The sequence below is a fragment of the Myotis daubentonii genome, chromosome 2 (genome assembly GCF_963259705.1).
Source record: "Myotis daubentonii chromosome 2, mMyoDau2.1, whole genome shotgun sequence".
In the NCBI taxonomy this organism is placed as follows: domain Eukaryota; kingdom Metazoa; phylum Chordata; class Mammalia; order Chiroptera; family Vespertilionidae; genus Myotis; species Myotis daubentonii.
This window is the reverse complement of record NC_081841.1, coordinates 92,130,796-92,153,255: the sequence shown is the minus strand read 5'-3', so window position 1 is coordinate 92,153,255 and position 22,460 is coordinate 92,130,796. Positions and strand designations below refer to the sequence as shown.

General features: G+C 44.2%; 1 protein-coding gene across 2 annotated transcripts in view; it reads left to right on the top strand.

The window, feature by feature from the left end:
- TMCC3 (transmembrane and coiled-coil domain family 3) overlaps window positions 1–22,185 on the top strand; it is a 70,132-nt gene extending 47,947 nt beyond the window's left edge. For both annotated transcript variants that reach the window (XM_059683810.1, XM_059683811.1), the window contains exons 2-4: window positions 10,703–11,607; window positions 14,524–14,659; window positions 18,677–22,185. In XM_059683810.1, the coding sequence (XP_059539793.1) occupies window positions 10,703–11,607; window positions 14,524–14,659; window positions 18,677–18,979 (1,344 nt within the window). In that variant the 3' untranslated portion in view covers window positions 18,980–22,185. The remainder of the gene's footprint in view (window positions 1–10,702; window positions 11,608–14,523; window positions 14,660–18,676) is intronic.
- The last annotated feature ends 275 nt before the right edge of the window (window positions 22,186–22,460 follow it).

Here is a 22,460-nt window from a genome sequence, read left to right as displayed (position 1 = left end):
CCTCAAATGTAAGTGTATTATCTCTAAGCCCTGTCTGATGGCTGGTAGTATTCTGATCCATTTACAACAAAATTCTATACTACAAATCATATGGTATATATGTTTCCCTCACCCCCACCCCAGTATTTTTTATGGTACCAGAAACAAACTCAACCCTTGCCTGCAGAGAGGGACTTAATTTTGAGGCTTAGGTTTGCTTTGGGAATGTGCTTTGGGGCCTGAGTACCAACTGCTATTTCCTGGCTCAATCTTATCTATCAACTTCTAAGAAAACACGAGCCCAGTTGTAACCATTGGTGCAGCTTCCTCTGGATGCCCTGGAGTAGGGGATAGAAGTAGCTATGCCAGTTTATGAGCTGGGTATGTTTTATCACGTTACCCCCATTCCATTTGGGAGTGACTACAGCATTCATCTCCAGACAGCATGACATGCTTAGCATCTATAAAGTTCACCCACCTCTTTCCATTGAGAGTCAGGTTATGATAAGGCACATGGAAAATAGAGTAGCAATAATGTCCAGAAATCAAAAAGAAAAAAAGAGGGGGAAGCAAAAGGGCTAAGCCTCAGGTCTAACAGTTACTCTAAGTTTGGTTCTACACTTTTAGCATCCAAGGCAAAGAGGGAACGTGCTTGTTATCTGATAGACACACTATCATATTCACCACTGAATTCATTTTGCATTTACCCAAGAAGCTGTACTTCAGCAGACAAGTTCCTTTCCCTTTTGTGCAAGGCAGCTATAATGTATAGAGCGTGGATCAAAAGGAATGTTACCTGGGTTCATGTTTAAGCGGCCTTTAAAAGCAGGCAGTAGGCCAAGTGAGACCTCTAAGGATTCTTCCAGCTCTGAAAGTCTAGTTCCTGTTGCAGGTCGGTGCCCCTCACATGAAGTTAGTTGTTGTGTGTGCCTAAGAGGCCCTAAGAATGCCTCGAAGGCCTTCCGATTGGAGGTGCTGAGGACTGGGTAGGACAGTGTTGGATTTGTAGCTATCTTTCAGAAACTTAGTTAAGCACACAAGAACGCCAACCCTCCGTATTTTGAGGGTAAGGGAAGCCATAAATAAATGCTGTAGGTACAAGCATGTCAAACTCATGGCCAGCAGATCATACGCCTGGTTTATTTAAACGAAGCATGCGGCCCGCTGGCTGTGAGTTTGACATGCTTGCAGAAGGCTGGGGTCGCAGTCCTGGGATGGAGGCAGATCTGTTGTTCCCAGCTACCTCCCAGGCCCAGGCTGGCGTTCTTTGCTCACTGGCTGAGGGCGGTGACAGTTACTATTCTTCTTTAGAGCTGCCACCAAATCCTCACTTTCTGAGTTCCTGCGGTGGCTGTCTTGGAGTGGAATGTGGTATGCCTTCCTCTCCCTCAGCCCTCAAGCCACATGCTCTGTTCCTTTTCCTGGAGAGTTTTTACTAACAGACAGTGCCCGGAGCCAATGGGGAATAACAAGCATGGGTGGGAAAGATTCCTGAAGTTAGTTTAGTGCTCAGGGGTTTCCATTCACCCCTTCCCTAAACTTCTTCTGAGCATAGGAACTAAAAGCCTCAATGACGTTTATTCTGCAATTGTCCTAATATCAGGGCTTCCTGCTTCCCTTACGTGAGAATTCACCATCTCACCATGAGAAGGCCGAGTTCTTAGGGTCCAGGCCTGCAAAGGTGAGGGTCAGGTGGTAGGTGCTCACTTCCCTTTCCCAAACTTGCCTATCTTCCAGGAATGTGGGGTCCCCAGAGACCACTTCCTCTTCTTAGAAATAGCCCTCTATGGGTGTTTGGGTGACGCCTTGAACCCCTCAACAGTTTCCTCCACAGAGGACCCTTGGCTGTTTTTTACCTGCACTTGCTACTCATTATAAGTTGCTTGATTTTCATTACCATAGCCTTCCCCTTTTGCCCTTCAAGGCAGTCTATTAAAATCTGGCCTTTTCCCTCCTTTAATTTAACTTTTATGTAAATTACACAGTATACAGTAAATCTACCAGGTCAGACTAATTTTGTAAGGGGTTAGTTTGTATTAATTGAAGGTATGAGTTATAAATTATTTTGAAGAAATATGTATTCTCTAGTGCATGTAACTCAAAGTATGTTATCACTGTTGCCTGGTAGAAGCTTAATGAGAAGGTAATTAATTTTAATTACAGTATCAAGTGTTTGTAAGTGCTTGAAGATGTTTGAAGAATTTGTTGTTGAGAGCCTTGAATACTTTACACTGTTAATTAGCAGTGTCAGTGGGTAAAGGATTGGCTATCACAGGGCCGTATCCCAGCCTCCCTTCCGAATGATCCTTGATTGAGTTATGAGGTCTACTTCACCAGCAGGCAAGACATAGAACGATGACACTACAGATTCTTGCCAGGGATGCTAGGAGAGGAAGGGGGGGGGGGGGGGAATTGAACCTTTATGGCCAAACTAGTGACTCAATTCCCATTCTGTACACCATGAACTTATTTCAGGTTCAAAGTGTGCTGTTGTCAGACTTGAACTACAAAAGGAAATGTTCTTTGTATAAACAAATTAGAACAAACATGTTCACTAAGACACTTTACTAATTTCCTTTTGGATATTATGAGAAGATCATAAGATTTTTTCATTTCTAGCATGTAGTGGGGGAAGTGGCTTTCTTCTGAAATAGAGGTATTGTGGTATTGTGTATAGGTATCCACATAAATGTGTTAATTATCCTATCTAATAAAGACAGAATATGCAAATTGACCATTACTTTGTGACAAAGATGGCAGCACCCACAGCCAATGAGGAGGGAATATGCAAATTAACATGACAAAAATGGTGGTGGCCGGCTCAGAGTGAAGGCGGAGGTGGCCCCCAGCCCCAGAGCAAAGACAGGAGGTAGCCCCTGGCCCCGGAAGGAAGGCAGGAGGTGGCGGCCAGAGCGAAGGCCTGGGTCCTGGGTTCCGGAGGGAAACTGGTGCCGGCAGCCAGGGGAAGGAAGGCCTATTCTTGCACGAATCTTCGTGCATCATGCCTCTAGTGTCGAGATAAGGAGGATGCTTATCAAGCCTTCAGAATGATTTTTCCAGGACAGGTTAGCTCAATTAGCAAGAAAACCAAGTGTTTGATGCTGGGATCTATGACTGGCTAGCCTCCCTAGGTTCCATGTTCACTGGCTGGTGCGACATTTCCCGAGTGCATGCCTAGTGACCTCAGCTAGCAGAAGGGAAGATGGTTTAGTAGTATCATATATATTACAGGTAGGATGGTGGTAAAACTCGTGTTCTTCTGGGAGAAGATACAGAGGTACCCCTGCAGGGCCCTGCCTCATCCTCTCAGCCATGCCACATAGCACAGCACAAGGAAGGGTCATTCCCTTCTCTCCAGGCAGGTCCGTGGTTGTCTGCTGAGTGCCTTTTCCCACACCTGTCCAGGTGTCACCCCCTCCCTTGTTAGGCCCTTGCTTCTTCTCCAGAGGCCTTACATTTCTTAGTTTTACCTTATGTTTCTCTTATTTTCTTTCTTCTCTTAGTGATTATAAATGCCTGACTATGATTTTTGAAAGGTTCAGGGTTGGGCCGGGGTCGCACAGAACCGACTCAAGGCTCAGTGTAATCAAAAAGATGTTTATTCAAGTCACCTGGGTGCAGGTGGACTGAGTTTGAAAAAGAAATCAGTGGTGAATGGGGAGGGAGCAGGCTTTTTATGTGCTCAGGGAGAGCTGCAAATGGGGCTTCAGCTTGACACGTATCCCAGCCACCCCCCCCAGTTTTACAGCCTTGCCCTTTGTCCTTCTGCTGGCGTCAGACGTCCTTCTTCCTGGGGGCTGTGCCAGGGTTATGGTCTTCAGGAATTTCTGTAAAATAACCACTCAGGGGGCATGTTTGTGCAAGGCTTAGGTTTGCAGAAGGAGCTCCTTCTGTTAGCCCCAGCTAAGACAGAGCCCTGTTTCGTGATTAACCCTTTCAATTTTGATAAAAGCATAATCTTTTTTACCCTCATAAAATTATTTTGCATAGTTCACTATTTATATTTTGGAACATGGATGAAGAAAAGTGGGTTTTATAAGTTGTATCCAAGATTAAATTGGTGCGGCTCCAGGCCCCAACCCGGGGCCAGGGGTAGGAAGTTACATGGTGATGGTTTCGAGGCTAGCCTGAGGGAGAATTTCTGACAGAGTAGTCTAAACCAAGCCTGAAGCTTCCACACAAGTCTGTAGGACACTGCAGAATGGATTCTCATGACCAGTGCCTGAGCTTGTACAGGTCTTTCAAAGTCTTGCCTTGTTTATATATCTGAGTTGAGCCCCAGCTAAGCTACTTAGTATTTATTCATGGACTTTGAGAAACATGTATTCTTTATAAGCCTTGCTTTTCTCGTAAGATAGGATTGGTGTAAAGAATATATGATCTATTTTTGTTCATCAGTTTATGTTGTTCATAAGATATATGATATTTATCTTTCTCCGACTGGCTTATTTCGCTTAGCATAATGCTCTCCATGCTGTTGCAAATGGTAAGAGAATAGATCCAGAGACATAGAAGCATCGAACAGAGACTTGTCAAACCTCAGAGGGAAGGCAGGTGGCGGGAGGGGGGCGGGGGGAGGGGACGTGTCGCTATAAGAGATCAACCAAAGGACTTGTATGCATGCATATAAGCATAGCCAATGGACACAGTAAGGGTGTGAGGGCATGTGCTGGGGGGCTGGGAGCAGCTGGGGAGAGGTCCATGGGGGGAAAAGGAGACACATGTAATACTTTAAACAATTAAGAATTTTTAAAAAAGAATATATGAAAAAATGTTTTAGCATGATGTCTGACTCAGAGTAAAGGTTCTCCGTCATTTTTGCTAGGGAGACAGAGTGAGTGGATTTCAGTCCTGCCTTCTGCCGTTGGCTAGCTGTGTGCCCCTGGACAGTGTACTGACCTCTGTGCCTAGTTTTCTCATTTGTAAAATAGTAATAAAAGTAAAACCTGCCTCTGAGGTTTTAACAAAGATACTGCGCATGAAATTTTCCTCCTGGGTATGTGGCAGGATTGTACCTCCCTGTCCTGTACTTCCCTGGAGTGAGGTGGGGCCGGTGCAGTGAGTGGAGGTCACAGGCGTCTTTCCTGGCAGAAGCCTCTAGGAGCCAGTGGATGGTTCGCCAGGCTCCCTGCCCCTGCCATGACCACCGGCAGTCTAGAAGGCACAGGCTCCATCAGCCTGGGTCCCTCACCTGACTTGGCAGGTGTGTCAGCCTGAGCAAGAAATAAACTTTATTTTTTAAGCCATTGATACTGTGGCATTGTAACCAGAGCAAAGCCTGGCACATTCTGACAGGCACACCATATAGCCGGCCTTAACTCTAGCCCTGAAGTTAGATTTCAGCTAAAATGACTCCAGAATGTCAGCTGTGTTGACGCAGACACCTCGGCCTCACCTGTGGGAGACTGGCTACTGAACCCGCAGCTCATCATGGGCCTGTCTGTAACCCCACCTCACGTGGGCCGTGACATGCCTGCTGCCTGGGAATGACGGCCAGTTGAAATTCCTGACCCTTTCCTCATGTGACTGAGCTCAAGCAGCTTTTCTTTAAGCAAAGGTTCGTTGTGTCCAGCCTGGGGACTAAGCAGGCGGTTGCTTCTGTCCCCTCGTTCTGACCTCTCTATGCCCTGCACATTCTGACCACTCAGTGACCCCCCGGAACCTCGGGGGACTCCTGCCTCGGTACACACCCTCCAGGAGTCCCCAGGAAGGGTGGGGTTTGGGTGGTGTGCCTCTGCGCTAGCGCTCCTTCCCTTTTTGTTCATTTCCTCCTGGAGCTTTAGGGGTTCAATAAGGATATGGCAGGGGACAGCTCTCTTTGGACCCCTGACAATGTGTTAGAGCAGCACTGGTGGTGACTGGCACCCGGCTGAGGAGCCGAGCTTCCTCCTATGCTGGAGGCTTGGATTGTTGCAGAGATGACTGTGTCAGTTTTTGACGTCTGTCCAGGGCTTTCCCGTAGCCTTTGTTCCAGAACATCGAGGTGACAGTGGAAATGTTTCTACTGCCGGAAGGAAAACATTAGAAATGGCTTCACTGCGGAGCTGGTGTTCCGCCTTTCATGTAAGGTAATAATAGCCAAGTAATTCTGAGAACTGAAAGAGGCTAGCAGTCATTTTAAAAACAGCAGCTCTTCTGCCAAAACAGTAATTCATGTTTATTATTTTTTAGAAATTGGAACATACGAAAGCATTAGAAGAATGACTCTTTATAACCCCCTAGTACAAAAATAATAACCATTGTGCCTTTCAGTTTTTACTTATAGGGTACATTTTTAAATAACAATAGCAAACGTTTATTGAAACCACTCTCTGTGCCAGGAAGTATTTAAGCACTTTCTGTGCATTATCTTAGTTTTCCTCACAACTGCTCTTTGAAGAATCATTATCTCCATTTTACAGAAGAGGAAACCGAGGCACAGAGAGGTGAAAGTCACTTCTCCAAGATCACACAGCTCAGAAGAGTGGTGCCAAGAAGGAAACCAAAGCAGTCTGCCTCCAGAGCCCAGCCCTTGACTATTCCGCGATACCATCTCACAGTGTAACCAGACAAACAATGGGTCCGTGCTGCCTGTCACCACTCGAGCCAATTAAACACAGACAGGGTTGAATCATATATGAGCCTTTATTCCAGTATTGCCGACAATATGGGAGAGCAGCAGGTTCCACAAAAATCTGCTCTGCGGCCCACCATAAATAAGCCAGCGCTTATATAGGTAGAAGTACAAAGGAAAAGTAGGCAAAAGGGCAGTTTACAGATATGCAAAAGGACTGGGGACCTTCAAAGGGCTGGCGATTCTGGTTTCTGTAACAAATCTTTGTTAATCTTTCCACGATTATAGGCAGCCCCAAATGGGGAGGAAGGGCTGCTTCTCCAGGTCACCTCCAGCCAGGGTAGAATGTGCCTTCTTTAATCAGAATAAAATAATCACGGTTAACAGAGCATGATTAATATTTCTTACAATACTAGCTGGTTCCCCAACATTCTATTTCTACCCGCTTTCAACAGTAAAGATGCATTTCGGGGAATGGGATTACATTTCGTGGAATTTTACAGTGTTAGCTCTCAGTTGTCTGGTTCTATCTCCTTTGCCTGTAATTAGGAAATCTAAAACCACAGATGTGATTTGATTTACCAAAGAACAACATAGCTGATACATGTCAGTGCCAAAACTGGGACACGTGTCTCCTGGCCCACACAGTCCACATGCATGCGGCTCCAGGATTGGTGACCCTTTGTCCTCTTCCCCAGGTCTCAGCCCTAAAACAGCTGCGCTGTACAGCTGCGCTGTACAGCTGCCCTCAGTGCTGAGGCCCCTCATGCTTTCTTCCCAGCATGTGATGAAGTTTCAGTTTCTGTTCAGGGAGTGTATGGGCATCTAGCTGACTTTCAGTTATTCTGCAGAAGTCGAGACTACAAGGCTTACAAGGAGTGGCCCAGCAATAGGTCCAACTTTTTACCCTTATCAAACATTTCTAACAGATTTGCGGACAAGCATTAGGAGTGATTGGTTTGAGCTTTAACTCTAGTAGTTTTCCCTGACCTGGATTCTCGTGAACATGCCAAGCATTATTATAGAGTCAGCCAGCCCTCTGGGCATAAACACTCCTGTGTCTACGAGGCTGTCCTGGCCCAGCAGCCTGTAAGAGAGCGAGGCCATTGTGTTGAGATGCCGGAGTTGTTGGGTGGCCAGCTGCAGTGTGGTTGAGAATTAAAGGAGGAAGAACAGGTGAGGACTTAACCGCTGCCGTTGGTAAGGTGTAGAAACCTCTGTATCTTCAGACGTGGTGGTGGACTTCTCAATGGAGAATACAAGCAGGTTGTTTGGTGTGTTTTTTTGTTTTTGTTTTTGTTTTTGTTTTTTAAATAACTTTATCCTAGTGAGCACAAGGAGGGCAGGAGCAGGTTCTTGCGAATCTCACAGTGTAGAGCAAAAACAGGTGAGAATGCTGAGGTCATGTGCATGGTTACCTCTGGAGGTGAGGATGATGCAGCTGTGATTGAAGGGGGCACAAGGAAGTTGCCCTTCTGTTTTTCCAACTGGGTCCTGGTTACATAATATGTTCAGTTTGTGGAAATTCATTAAGTTTTAAACTTATTAAATGTGCTCTTTTCTGATTATAAGCTATACTTAAAAGTCCTGATTTATGCTTGTGTATGTTGTTGCACCTGATCTCCATTTAGTTGGATCATTGTGAAATGATGTAGAGTTTATTACGTGGATATTAGAAAAACATCTCTACCTGGAATTGTCAGGTCTGTGTGGGCCAAACTTCTAAGGTTATTTTTTTATTCTATTAAAATGTATCTTAAATGACTCCAGTGTAGACTCTCCTGAATGATGTCATCATGCAAGCATTCATAGACAGCCTCCTGTGAATAGGGGCCATGCCAGCACAGGCTGGCCACAGGTATGACCCATCTCCCCCTGCATGAGTGAGAAAGGAGGAGTAGAGGGGGATCACAGAAAGGCAGGGCAGCTTTCCAGTGGGACTGGGACAAACTTCATGGAAGAAGTGGCATTTGAAATGCATATTGCAGCACATGTAGGATTTGGATTAGCAGAAGTGAATGGGTAGCAGGCATTGCAAATACTAGATGCAGGAGGAAATCCATAGACAATTCACATACATTCTGGGAACTTTGAGTTGCTTGGGTCACTTAAGATAACCAGCATCCATCAGGTACAGGGTGAGTCCTGAAAGGTAAGCTAAGACCTTACAGTGGCCAGGTTGTATTAGTTAATTGGGAGTCATTAGCGAGCCAAAGGAAGTTTTTGAGAAGTAGAGAAGCACGATTAAATTAGGTATCTTCAGTGACATCATTTTCCCAGCCTCATGGTTGTACAGTTACCCTGTCTGCCCAAAATAAACATTTGCTAGGTTTAGTGCATGCCTTATTGCTGTTACTTAAGCCCGTTCGTTCCTTTTTGGGTCCACTAGTGCACCATCGATACATACTTCCTTGAGTTTCCTGTACTCATCTCTCTAGGACTTGATGATTATTATATACTTTCTTTAGTCCCTGCACCTATTCTTCCCTCTTGACCAGGTGAAGTTACTATTCCTTTATCCTTTTTTCATACATCCTGTTTTCTAGTCTGATAGTGATTTGGCATTGAGTTCCTTCCAGCCTGATGCTTTTCTGCCAGATAAAACAACCAGTGTCGCTTACCCATGGCAAAATGGTTTGTGGGAAGACAGGGGCCAAGGAATAATGGTAACAGATTTTGTAAGTTATGAAGGAGGCCTGCCCCACCAGTCTGGGTGTGTCCCCCTGTGCTGCTGGGAAAAAGCACTGGGTAGCATTTTTCATATGGCAACCTGTTAATATTCATTGTTGGAAACAGTCCACATTCAAGTCCGGGCCACTTGGGCAGTGTGCAATCCGTTATTATCTTACTAATTTTTTGCTATGTCAGTGTACTATCCCCTTTTAAAAAAAGAGTAACTTGGGCTGAATATTGTCTCCCACATGAGAATCTATATCAAGGCATTATTCTAATCAAAGGGTTGTTAACTTGACAGCTAAGATGCTTCAGTTTAGATCTTACAAATCTTTGTTTAGAGAATGTATTCAGAGTCTACCAAGACCTGGTTTTGGTCCTCTGGGGACACAAGTGTGAGAGTGTCCTGACATGGCAAGAGGACCTGGTTAGGGTGATTTGATTCAAATCCTGACTCCTTTAAGTCTCAGTTTCTACTTATTACACAGATTTAACACATTATTTGCCTGGTGTGGTAGAGAGGATCTAATAGGACAGCCCTGTGAGCATCCGCAGTGCCTGGCTCACATTCTGCATTTGCTTCCCTTTTATAGCCAGGCTAACGCCCCACCTACCCACCCACCTTCCCTGCCAAGATCCTCACTTCATAGTTCTTTTCCCCAGGCGGCCCTTGAGTAAGAAAGCTATTTCACATGATCTTACTAGTAATATTAGTACTACTGTTTTTTTAATCACTTTAGTTGTGGTTTGCGGTTGTTTCCACATCTAAATATTGTTGTATTACTCAATTATTAAAATTAATCTTGCACCATATTATTTCATCACATCTGTTAATTATTTCATTAAGAAAATAATTTCTTGCCTGGCTGGTTGAGTGTTGACCCATAAATCAGGAGATCACGTTCGATTACTGTCGGGGCACATGCCTAGGTTGCAGGGGGAGGGGAGCATGCAGAGAATCAATGATTCTCTCTTATTAATATTTCTAGCTCTCTCTCTCCCTGCACCTTTCTCCCTGAAATCAATAAAAACATTTAAAAAATAAAAGAAAATAATTTATTGTGTAAATGAATGTACCTGCTAGAACTTCACTTTCTTTTATTTTTCTTTTATTTATTTCTTTCATTCTCCTTCTATTAAATGATTGAGTTCTGACTTGGATGACTGCCCTCAATGGTGAATAGGGCATGGCAGGCATCCCCATTACCTGGGCACTTTGGGAAACCTGGACTGACTGGTAACCTCATTCTATGCATTTCTCCCCTGCCAACCAAAAGTTGCCATCGGATCAGACAGAAAATGAATTCCCTGGGACTCTGAATCTCACAGGTAGTGTACATGGATATGAGAAGGAGTTGGACTGTTGTCCTGTGTTCACCGATAATAGGGAGTTTTTTAAAAATCTAGGACTGAAGTATGTCTGTTGTGAGCACAGATTCTATCACAGTAACTGTCTCTTAGACTTCAAATCTTACAGTTACTTCTGCTCTTTTTCAGGTAGAGCGCCATGACATGAATACCCTAAGCCTGCCCCTGAACATACGCCGAGGCGGGTCAGACACCAACCTCAACTTTGATGTACCAGATGGCATCCTGGACTTCCACAAGGTCAAGCTCAATGCGGACAGCCTGAAACAAAAAATTCTAAAGGTAACAGAGCAGATCAAAATCGAGCAGACGTCCCGGGATGGGAATGTTGCGGAATATCTGAAACTAGTAAACAGCGCCGACAAGCAGCAGGCTGGCCGCATCAAACAAGTCTTTGAGAAGAAGAATCAGAAATCAGCTCACTCCATTGCCCAGCTGCAGAAGAAATTAGAGCAGTATCACAGAAAGCTCAAGGAGATAGAACAGAACGGAGCCTCCAGAATCTCCAAGGACAACCTGAAGGATATCCAGCACTCCCTGAAAGATGCCCAGGCCAAGTCTCGAACTGCTCCGCACAGCCTGGAGAGCAGTAAATCAGGCATGCCAGGGGTCTCCCTCACTCCACCTGTATTTGTCTTCAATAAGTCCAAAGAGTTTGCCAACTTGATCCGGAATAAGTTTGGCAGCGCAGACAACATTGCTCACTTAAAAAATTCCTTAGATGAGTTTAGGCCCGAGGCGAGTGCCAGGGTCTATGGGGGCAGCTCGACCATCGTAAACAAGCCCAAGTATGGCAGTGACGACGAGTGCTCAAGCGGCACATCGGGCTCCGCTGACAGTAATGGGAACCAGTCATTTGGGGCCAGCGGAGCAGGCACACTGGACAGCCAGGGAAAGCTCACCATGATCCTGGAGGAATTGAGGGAGATCAAGGATACCCAGGCACAGCTGGCCGAGGACATCGAGGCCCTGAAGGTGCAGTTTAAGAGAGAATACGGTTTTATTTCTCAGACCCTGCAAGAGGAGAGATACAGGTATTATTTCAGACAATTCTCTTAGAATTTATTTGGAAGCATGAGTTACTAATTGCAGAGAGCTTGCTTGACAGTGATACGCTAATGGTTGTACTTTTCATAAAGAGGAATATGGGTCAAAAGGCATTTGGGCTCTGGCCAGTGTGGCTCAGTTGGTTGAGCATCATCCTGTAGACAACAAAAAATAAATACCTATCACATATTATAAGATTTAAGTTTTAGCTTACATGTCTTATATCTGATACATGGTTTTATATATGTATTAATTTAGGAATGTGGCTTTTTTCAGCTGTATTTTATGAAACAATTTTTAAACTTTCCTAATATGTCTTTGACTTTGGTTTCTTTGTCACACAAGAAGTATTTTTGAATCATAAATTTTCCAGAGAATATTAAGCTTAATTCTATTTGACTAGCTTGGGATGCAGTACTCTGTGGGTCCAAATTTTATCCTAAGTCACAAATACCCACTTACATAAATTTAGGAAAGTTTTTGTTCTCATTTGTTATCTGTATATATAAAAGGCTAAGTGACCATCCATACATCCGACCGACTAACTGGCCGGTACATATGACACGCACTGGCAATCCTATATAATAAAAGCCTAATATGCTAAGTGTTGCGTCGTCTGGTGACTGGTCAACTGTTCAACCAAAGTATAATATGCTAATGATGTGCTAAGGCCACTCAACCACTCGCTATGACGTGCACTGACCACCAGGGGGCAGATGCTCTGGTAGGTTAGCTGATCAGGACTGGGCAAGATGGGGCTGGACACACCCTGTAGCCCTCCCATGGTCTCTCCCCAGCCCGATAGTGCACTGGTGGGGTTCCTCAGCCTGGCCTGCACCCTCTCTCAATCCAGGACCCCTGAGGGAATGTCAGAGAGCCGGTTTCAGCCCAATCCCGCAGGCCACTCCCCTCAAGAGGGCGCCAGACGCAGGGCTCATGGCTGGCGAGCACTGCTATGGCAATGCGAGCCTCCCTATGGGGACTGATTGAACTCCGGCCCACAGCAGGCACAGGGGGCCAGGATAAGTGGGAGTGGCAAGTAGGAGCTGCAGGTGACGTTAGACTGCGGGTTTTGGCCTGATCCCCACAGGCCACCCAGAGGGATCCCACCCATGCACAAATTCATGCACAGGGCCTCTAGTTTAAAAATAAACGTTGACTCGCACATGCACGATACATATAAAGCTCCCATCGAATTTCTTAATAGTATTACTCCTTCGGGAATGCCATGTCATAAATTAAAATTGAAAATAGGTGCAATCATCATACTACTGAGAAATCTGAATAGTAAATGGGGTCTTTGTAATGGTATTAGACTTATTATCAAAAGATTGCAACCTAACATAATTGAAGCTGAAGTATTAATAGGATCTGCGAAAGAAGAGGTTCTGATTCCAAGAATTGATTTGTCCCCGTCTGACACTGGCCTCCCATTTAAATTAATTCAGAGACACTTTCCCGTGATGCTAGCATTTGCAATGACTATTAATAAATCACAAGGACAAACTCTAGACAGAGTAGGAATATTCGTACCTGAACCCATTTTCGGACATGGTCAGTTATATGTTGCTTTCTCTCAAGTTCAAAGAGCGTGTGACATTAAAGTTAAAGTTGTAAATACTTCATCACAAGGGAAATTAGTCAAGCACTCTGAAAGTGTTTTTACTCTTAATGTGGTGTACAGGGAGATATTAGAATAAGTTTAATCAACTTATCAGTCATTGTTTTATCAATGTTTTTATATCATGTTTTGTTTTTATATCATGTCTTTGTTGCTATATCATGTTGTTATTATTTATTAATCAATTTATATTTTATTTTCATGTACATTTTACTAATTTTCTTTCATCTCTGACACTTCTATTATAGAGAAAAGGCGAATAGCGATATTAAAATATTTCTTCTAATTAATTTCCTTTCAATGTGCCCAAATCCGAGCACTGGGACACTAGTATACTTAATGTTTGTGATCTCCATGATTTAGCAACTGACTATATTGCTTACTTTAAGAGATCTTTAAAGGGCTTGTTTATAACACCAGCCTTGGGCACCTATGAAGTCCTACCTGAGATTAAGCATTAAATATGTATTTTTTTGGTCTCATTTTTAAAAAATGTAGAAGGATCTTAAAACTGGCATTGATCAAATTCATTTCAGGCTAATGCATCTTCTCCAAATAGTGCTTCTTGCTTCAAAATAAACATTATAAGTTTATGTAAATATGTATGAGGTAAATCTCTCCTCTCTGAGGGGGATGAGGGCTAAGAATGGGAATCTTTGTGCCTCTGTTACCTTAGATTTGTACTTTTGGAAATGCCACCTGACCTGATAAGCCATCTATAATTTATAGTGAGCTTAATTTGTTGTTGGCACTGCAGTTCCAAGAACTGGGACATGTATTCAGAATCAGTGTGTACACTAGGAAATCGTGGAGTTGGCTCCAGTGTAGTAGTTGGTTCTTTCCTTCTAGGCACTCTGGCACCTGGCCATGAACTGCTGGGCACTGTGGGGGCGGAGAGGGGAGGAGCATTGGGATGCCAGTGGGTCCTTGCCTTGAGCAGGATCCCCCACAACCCTGCCTCCTGACCAGCCACAGTGAACGTGTCATTGTTGAGGTCCTTCCTGTTGTCATCACAGTCAGCCAACACGCGGTTCTGACCTGGGTGGAAAGGCAGATTTGCTTTGCATGAAACCCAGTGGTGAGGACAGTTAGGACTAGAGAGACCAGAGCTGGAAGTCAGTGCATTTCCCACAGCCAGACTTTTCTTTTGGAAACAGTCTGCCGGGAGATGACAACAAGCCAAAGGGCACTGGCAGCAGTGAGATAAAGGACGTCATTCCGGAATGTGCTGTTAGAACACCTTTGAAATGTCGTGCTCAGAATCGGCTCCTCTCTCTCAAAGGTACGAGCGACTAGAAGACCAGCTCCATGACCTGACAGACCTGCATCAGCACGAGACGGCCGACCTGAAGCAGGAGCTGGCCAGCATCGAGGAGAAGGTGGCCTACCAGGCCTACGAGCGCTCGAGGGACATCCAGGTGCCTTTCCTCCCCTCCTTGGGCACGCACGGGGCTTTTCCCAGCCATTAATTCGCTTAACACACTAAGTGCATACCCCTCGGCAAGCATTAGTTCTCTACCTTATTAACCCCATCAGCTCATGTTATAGATACCAGCAATTTTCAACCTTTTTCATCTCATGACACACATAAACTACTTACTAAAATTCTGTGGCACACCAAAATATAAAATACTATATATTTTTGCCAGTCTGACCAAAAAAAGGCACCATTTTGATTCATTCACAGCAGAGGGCTATTGTGTTGGCTGTTGTCATTTTTTTATTTGACAGTTTAAAGGAAAAGAGGTCAGTGCCTCTGACTAAATAGGTAAAAATTCTTGCAGCACATCGGTTTAAAGTCACTGTTTATAGACATTACTGGGTAAAGAAGCTATATTCTGTTTACTTTCTGCCTAAATTAATTAACAAATTCTTATTATCTAACCCCACCCCCCAAGCTCATCATCTGTACCCTACTCTCCCCACCACAACCAAAATTTTTAAAAACTTTAAAATGTAAAACAAATCTTGCTTTTATAATTGGAAGTTTATAGCTTTTGAGCACCTTCACCCATTTTGTCCCTGCACCTCTGGCAGCCACCAGTCTATCCCCTCTTCTATGAGTTCAGTTTTTTAGATTCAACATATAATTGAGAACATAGAGTATTTGTCTTTCTCTGCCTGGTTTATTTCACTTAGCATAATGCCCTCAAGGTCCATCCATGTCAAATGGCATTGCAAGTGGCAGTTATTTCCTTCTTTCTCATGGCTGCATAGTATTCCATTGTAGATATAATGCCACATTTTATTCATTCATCAATAAACACTTAGGTTGTTTCCATGTCTTGGCTATTGTAAATAATGCTGCAGGGAACATGGGGGTGCAGATAGCTCTTCTAAATACTGATTTCATTTCCTGTAGTTATACACCCAGAAGTGGGATTGCTGAGTCCTCTGATAGTTTTATCTTTAATTTTTTTTTTTTAGGAACTGCATACTGTTTTCCACAGTGGCTGCACCAGTTTATATACCCGCAGATTGCCTTAAAAAAAAAAATTATACTCTTTGAGTAATGTTCAGCTTCATTTTTGCAAATTTTCTTTGTAGCCAGTGATTATTTTCTCCAGACCCACTTCATAAGGGAGAAAACTGAAGCATAAAGAGAGATTTCTCCCACAGTGTGTGAGCTAGTGTGTCAGCGCCCATGTTTTGTTCCACTCTGTGTGGAGGGTGGAGCTTGGGTTAATCCCACATGTGTGTTTGGACAGTTCTGGCATCAGGCAGAGCTGGTAGGAAATGCTTGCCTGGGGACATGGGGCAGAAGACGCTGAGGATGTCTGCCCCTGCTCCGGGCTAGGAGACAGCTTCACCACTGACTGGCTTCAAAAAATGTGAACCCATTTAAGTGTTCAGTGTTGCCAAGTGAACAATGCAGGTTTATTAGATCATTCTGTTTTAGAACATCTCTGGGTCCTGGCTCTACTACTTAGTGTGGCCCTGGACAAGTCAGCGTCCTGTACCTCAGTTTCCTCATCTGTAAAATGGAAATATTAATGAGCTCTATCTCCTAAGGTTGTCGAGAGAATTAAATGGGATACTAGTAATAACATAAAGTACTTAAATCTTTGCCGGACACATAAGCAGTCAAAAAATAAATGTTTTTAGTATGTGGGTGGGTAGCCATATATCCCAGGGCTTTTAGCAGTTGGGCCTGCTTAGCTTTGTCCTATTTGTTGTTTCTTTTGTTCACAAGGTTATTCCAGAGGATGCGCCAGTATAGATGAGGGTGGCTGTGGCCTACAGGGTTGCAAGAATTTGTTATTTTAAGCAATTGAGTATTGGGGTTTTTAACCCTGAATTCCCCATGAAAAGAGTTTAGAAGATAATCCTGTCCTTTGTTTTTATTCTCAATCAATTAAATACTGGACCCAAGGAAGTCTGACGGTTGTGGGGCTGACTATCCCCTAGTGTGTGCTGTGACCAAAGTTCCTTACAATACATTGCTTAAATTTTTTGGATTTTTCTTTTGGTTAAAAACAATTGATAGCAGTTCTAAGACAATTCTAGGATCATTCTACTTATATATGTAATTCATCTACCCAATCAAAGATGGATGAAATTGCCTACAATGTTGGTTCTTTGTCTTGTTCTATCACTTTCCCATGCCGTGTCCTATAAATGAAGGAAACTTTGAGCCAAAATGTTTAAAATGTATATATATGAGTGAATGATGTGGGGGACTTGTGTGTTGTTGTAGAGAGCAGTATTTTTTAGAATATGAAGATCTGAAAAAGTTTTACCTTTTTTGTTGGTAGCCTGTGTAACGAAAGTTACTATAGTAACAGCCAACCCTGTTCTTTGGCCCGTAGAGTATATTCAGCAGAAGAAAAGCAAATCATGTTAAATCATTGTGCTGTTTAAAAACCCGAGAAGATGGCTGTATTTTAATTGAATAAACACATATTTGTAAATGAGTTAGACAGTAGGCTAGTGAACTAAAAAGGGCTCACTGTACCCCCTTCTACTTAGGTCCTTTTCTCTCAAGAGACTAAAGGTTTTTCTCTTTCAAGCCTCATACCCCATAACCCAGTCTCCTGAGTATTCAGCTAGTATGTAGCACCTGCTGCATGCCTGCCACTGGCCTCCTGCTGGGGATCGCAGCTCAGTGGGCCTAGTCCTCATCCTCATGCAGCTATGGCCTCTTGGTCGGGGAGGAGGGCTAAAGGGAGGCTTGGCGTAGTCTGATGGGTCGGGAAGGCTTCCCTCAGGATGCGACAGGTAACTTGAGGCCTGAAAGAGAATGGGAGATCCACAGATGAAGAGAGGAGGGAGTGGGGAGGCAGACATGCCAGACACATGCACTGCATATGCAGAGCCCCAAGTGTGCTCCTTCTCAGAACCTGGAAGGCCGGTACGGCCAGAACACTGAGCAGGAGAGCGTAGCTGGGTCTGAGCCATGTTAAAGATGCAGGAAGTTTACAAGGAGTGACAGCAGATATGCATCTTTCAAAGATCACTTGGGCTGCTGTGTGGAAAGTGGATTCATGAGGTTGAGATCAAGAGGGTGTGTGGAAAAATTTCTGTATTTGTTGCAGGCAAGAGATCCTGGTGGCTTAGATTGGGGTGGTGACTGGGAGGGGAGAGAAATAGACCAATTGAGATAGATCCTAGATGTTGTATCGAGGGGGCTGGGTGATGACGGCATTGATGAATGCCTCTCGGGCTTCTGGCCTGAGGAACTGGGCGGATTAAATGCCATGTTCTGAGAAAAGGAACTGGACTGATGGTAGGTGCGGGAGAAGGTGCAATACATTTGGACATATTTCATTTGAGGTGCTTTTAGGAAGCTCAACAGGGTGTGTAGATATATGAGTCGATCTCAGAAGAGACAGCTGGGCCAGAGGTATGCCTGGCATCATCTCATCTTAGTCATTGAAGTCTTGGAAAGAACAGGATCTAGAGAGAATGCATGGCCTCAGATAGTGTCTTGAGACACAGGTGAAACAGAGCTGTCCCGCAGTCAGTCCTGTCCCTGCCTTTCTCGCTTCATCCTCTGCCAATTGGTAATGAGTGCACACAGACTGAGCAGTGAAATAAGGACTAGCATTAGAGATACTTCCCATTCCATGGCTAGAAGTAGACAACTGTCCCAAAAATGGAACCCTAACACCACCACCCCCCCGGTTTGTCCCTTGTGGCACCAGCAGATGCCAATATGCACTTTATTTCATATGTAGGTGGAGTCAGAATACCCAATCCTAATTTCTCATTTATGGGCTTTATGGTTGTGTACACATGTTTATTCTGCCCATAAATGACGATAAAATGAGCCTTGTTTTCTTTCTTTGCCGTCGTCATCGTCGTCGTCAGTTTGGCTGTGGGCCGCCTCGGCGGCAGCATTCTGAGCTCGGGGCTCTGGTGCACTTCCAGGCAGGCGCTCACAGGTTGCCCGTGGTCGCACAGCATTTGATCCTTGCTCTGCCTTTTGCCCACAGGAAGCCTTGGAATCCTGCCAGACTCGCATTTCTAAGCTGGAGCTCCACCAGCAGGAGCAGCAGGCCCAGCAGACAGACACGGCGAACGCCAGGGTTCTCCTGGGGAAGTGCATCAACGTGGTGCTGGCCTTCATGACCGTCATCCTGGTGTGTGTGTCCACCATCGCCAAGTTCGTCTCGCCCATGATGAAGAGCCGCTTCCACATCATTGGCACCTTCTTTGCTGTGACTCTTCTTGCAATATTTTGTAAAAACTGGGACCATATTCTGTGTGCCATAGAAAGGATAATAATACCCAGATGAAGCCGCTGGTTCCAGTCCTCAAGTGTCTCATGGTTTTTAGTTTAAAGAGAACTCTGTGCATACTACCAAATTTTAACATGAGCAGTTGTGCCAATGAAGATGACCAGGACTGGGACTATGCTGTAAATAACTACAACTCTCTTATCTCAGCAGCAATTGCCAGCTCGGTCCCCATACCCGGTCATGTGAAACTGTTCAGAGCTCCCATGTTACTCACTGCCTTAATCAGACCAGATTTCCTGCCCAGCTGACTCGCCCAGCACGGTAGACCTCTGGTTATTGAGCACTCGGCATAATTGGTGACTCAGAAGAAAAGGGACTTTCAGTGTCTCTCTCTCAGATCTCTATCATAAATGAGCTCACCATTGTTAGTGGTCACGTTTTCCCTGAGTCACGTAGCAGCAAAGATGTGGCAGGACTCGGGGAAGGGAAGAAGGACAGGCGTTGGCCGTGGAAGTCCAGTAAACCCCGTGTCATCCATCCCACAGTTGACCGTAGGTCCCAGGTGTGCCCAGTGTCCACAGTGCTCAATTGTGTGTGGCTCTCTGTAACATGGAAATCTTTTGACACACCTGTTTATCCATCCGAAGTCTAATTAGTTGTTCTGTTGCACTTTACATGGTGAGACAGCAGGATGTGTGAATGGGGCTTGTGCCTTCTCATTCCCATGGAACCGTCCACCTGATTCACCTGAACTGGCTATCGAATGCCCAGCCTCCAAAGCATATAGAAATGCATCCAAACCCCTCATCAGGCTGCGGCTTTAACATCCATTTGGGGTCCTGTCAGGACTACTGCAGAGGCTTGTGATTCAACAAACCGTAATTGTGATAAACCCCCGTGAGGTGTGATTCACTTTATTCGCAGGTCTGTGAGGGGTTTGAAGCTTACTCCGTAAACGAAAACACACGATGCTCGTGTTGCAGGCGGGGGTTCTTTCAGAAGGAAAGCTGAATCATAATTTATAAAGCTGAAGTGCACTCGGTAGAACACTGGAAGCAGGAGGAAATATGACACGGCAGCTAGATCGGTGGGCGCAGTTCGCCTGGATGAAGAGTGAGAGGCTCCTGAAAGACCAGCAGGAATATGATAAATTAGATGCAGTGTCTGAGCCAAGGGTGCCATCTGTCTCCTGGCATCTCACTGAAGATAAGTCCTAGGATAACCGAGTGGCCACATGCCCCTGAGGTAGCAGCATCCAAAAGTTAGCATCCCAGGCCTACCTGGGGGATGTCACTCACTATCTTCAGCCCAGTGAGACACTCCTTTAAATGGGTTCCTCTCTGTACATGAAAGGAAGAGGTGGGAGAATTTTATGGGAACTGCTGTCTAGCCCCTCCTCCCACCACCCACTGTTATCTGAAGACATAAGATGCCTGTTAGTGTACATGTTCTTCCAGAAAGCTTCAAATTGCCTGGGTATAAATTAAGTGCAATATTTTGCAAAGAACTGCTTTTAGGGAAATCTCGTGAAAGAAATGTGACAGTGCCATGGTTTGAGAGAATGGAATAGTCGAGCATGTGGCACAAGTCCAGTGTGCGTGAGACTCATACAACTCAAGCTTTTGTTTTAAGTTTACAATTCAGTGGTTCTAATCAGTTCACAAACTCATACAACTGTCACCATTATCTAATTCCAGACTCAAGCTTTTTAAAACAATAAACATGATTTCATGAAATCGTTGGCTATAGAGTATTTTGGATTCAGGGAAGAGGGAGTTACTGGGCCCACCCCATCCCATGGCCGTCTCCTTGCGCTGTCAGACTCACTCTGGGTCTCCCAAGTTGGCTGCTAACATACTGTGAGCCATCATATCCAGGGGACAGAAACAGGTTCCAGGTCTAGGGGAGGGAGGGAGAAGGAATGGTGTGCTTCCTTTTGCTCTTATGTTTTCATGGCCAGCATGCCCCTTTGCCTATGGGCATCATGTAAGGCTCTAGGAGGGTCTAGGAAGACATCAGCCTCCTCCTGCCACCACATTCCACTCCGTGGCTCAGCCCAGCAAGTTTGCAGGGACTTCCCAGGCCTGCAATCCATGCGCCCCCCCACAGTAAGAAGTGAAGGAAGGGGGAGGCAGCACACTCTGGCCCCTCCAGTCTGGAGCAGTTAACAAGTTGCTAGAAACACTCTGTTCTGAAATAGTGTGGCATCTAATTCATTGCACTTCATCATGAATTCTTTTTCCAGAATTCATATTTTTGGTGACTCTCATTAGACATCGGATAAGCTTGTTTCCCTTGGATATGCTCAACCTACACGGCATATTTGTTTTAGAGTCTTGTTGAAAGTTCACAGAGCTTTCTAATAAGATGACATACCCCAAAGAGACTCTTCTTCTCTTCTTACGGAATAAACCTTCCCATTGTATGAGGAAATTAAATAAAGTTTTATTTTATATAAGTATACAATGAAAAATAGTAATCAAGCTATGACATATGCTGGAATTGGATATTTAATTAACATTTAAGTTAACTAATCCCTTTTCTCCACCTTGCATTGATAGTAAACATCTTGTACATACCTACTGAGGAGGAAAGCCAGCTGGGTGGGTGAGCACCTGCCCACTCCGGGAACGGATTGAGTGATTCTGGGTGCTGACATTTTTGGTGAGATTATTTTCATGACAAAACAAAATCCTAAAAATACTCCCTTGTGGGTTTTGAATTGGCTATTCCAGCTTATATTTTGAATATGATTGAGCCAGAACAAAAGACCCCCAAAAAGTAAATAAATAAATCCTACAGTGAAGAGGTAAATAGAAGTACCCCATTGCAGATTTGGGGCAGTGAAAGTCTAGCGTGTATCGTTAGCGGTTTTACTCATGCTCGCTATTGTCTCTTGGTAGATGAAATCTTCTGAAACCCCTCCTCTTTCCATTTCAGCCCATGGTGCTGTTATCCCTCTCTGTCACTTAGCATCTGTGTGATTTTAGCCCCTCTCCTGCTTTGTCATTCTTGTTTTCATTGAAATATTGCCCCACTGTGTGTGTTCATTGCCCTGCCATTCCTCTTGAATCAGGTTTAATTATGGGTTCAGTAATAGGGATGGAAACTAGCTTCCCTTGGCAACTAATTACTTTTGTCCTCTTCACTTGGATTTTAAATACCAAATTATTTTGCATTGAATGGGAACATTTTTTTGTATTGAATCCAAATATAGTTGTATTGGTTTGAAAAAAACATTTAATTATACTTATTAATGTGGACATGTGTGATTAACCTATTTTGCATATTTCTATAATTCTGGGGAGCCGGTGGTGGGATAAAGTGGCATTATTTAAAATTCAGGGCTTTATCTGGAGAGAAGAATTTCAAGAAGTTTAGCACATGTACTACAGAAAGAGTTCTAAAAAAAATAATGAGATTGGCCTGTTTACATCAGAAGTAATTAAGAAGCTAAAAGAAAAAGGTAGTTTATAAGAGTTTCATAACCCATAAGACATAAAGCAGAATTAACCTATAACTTTCTAAAGTGAGTACA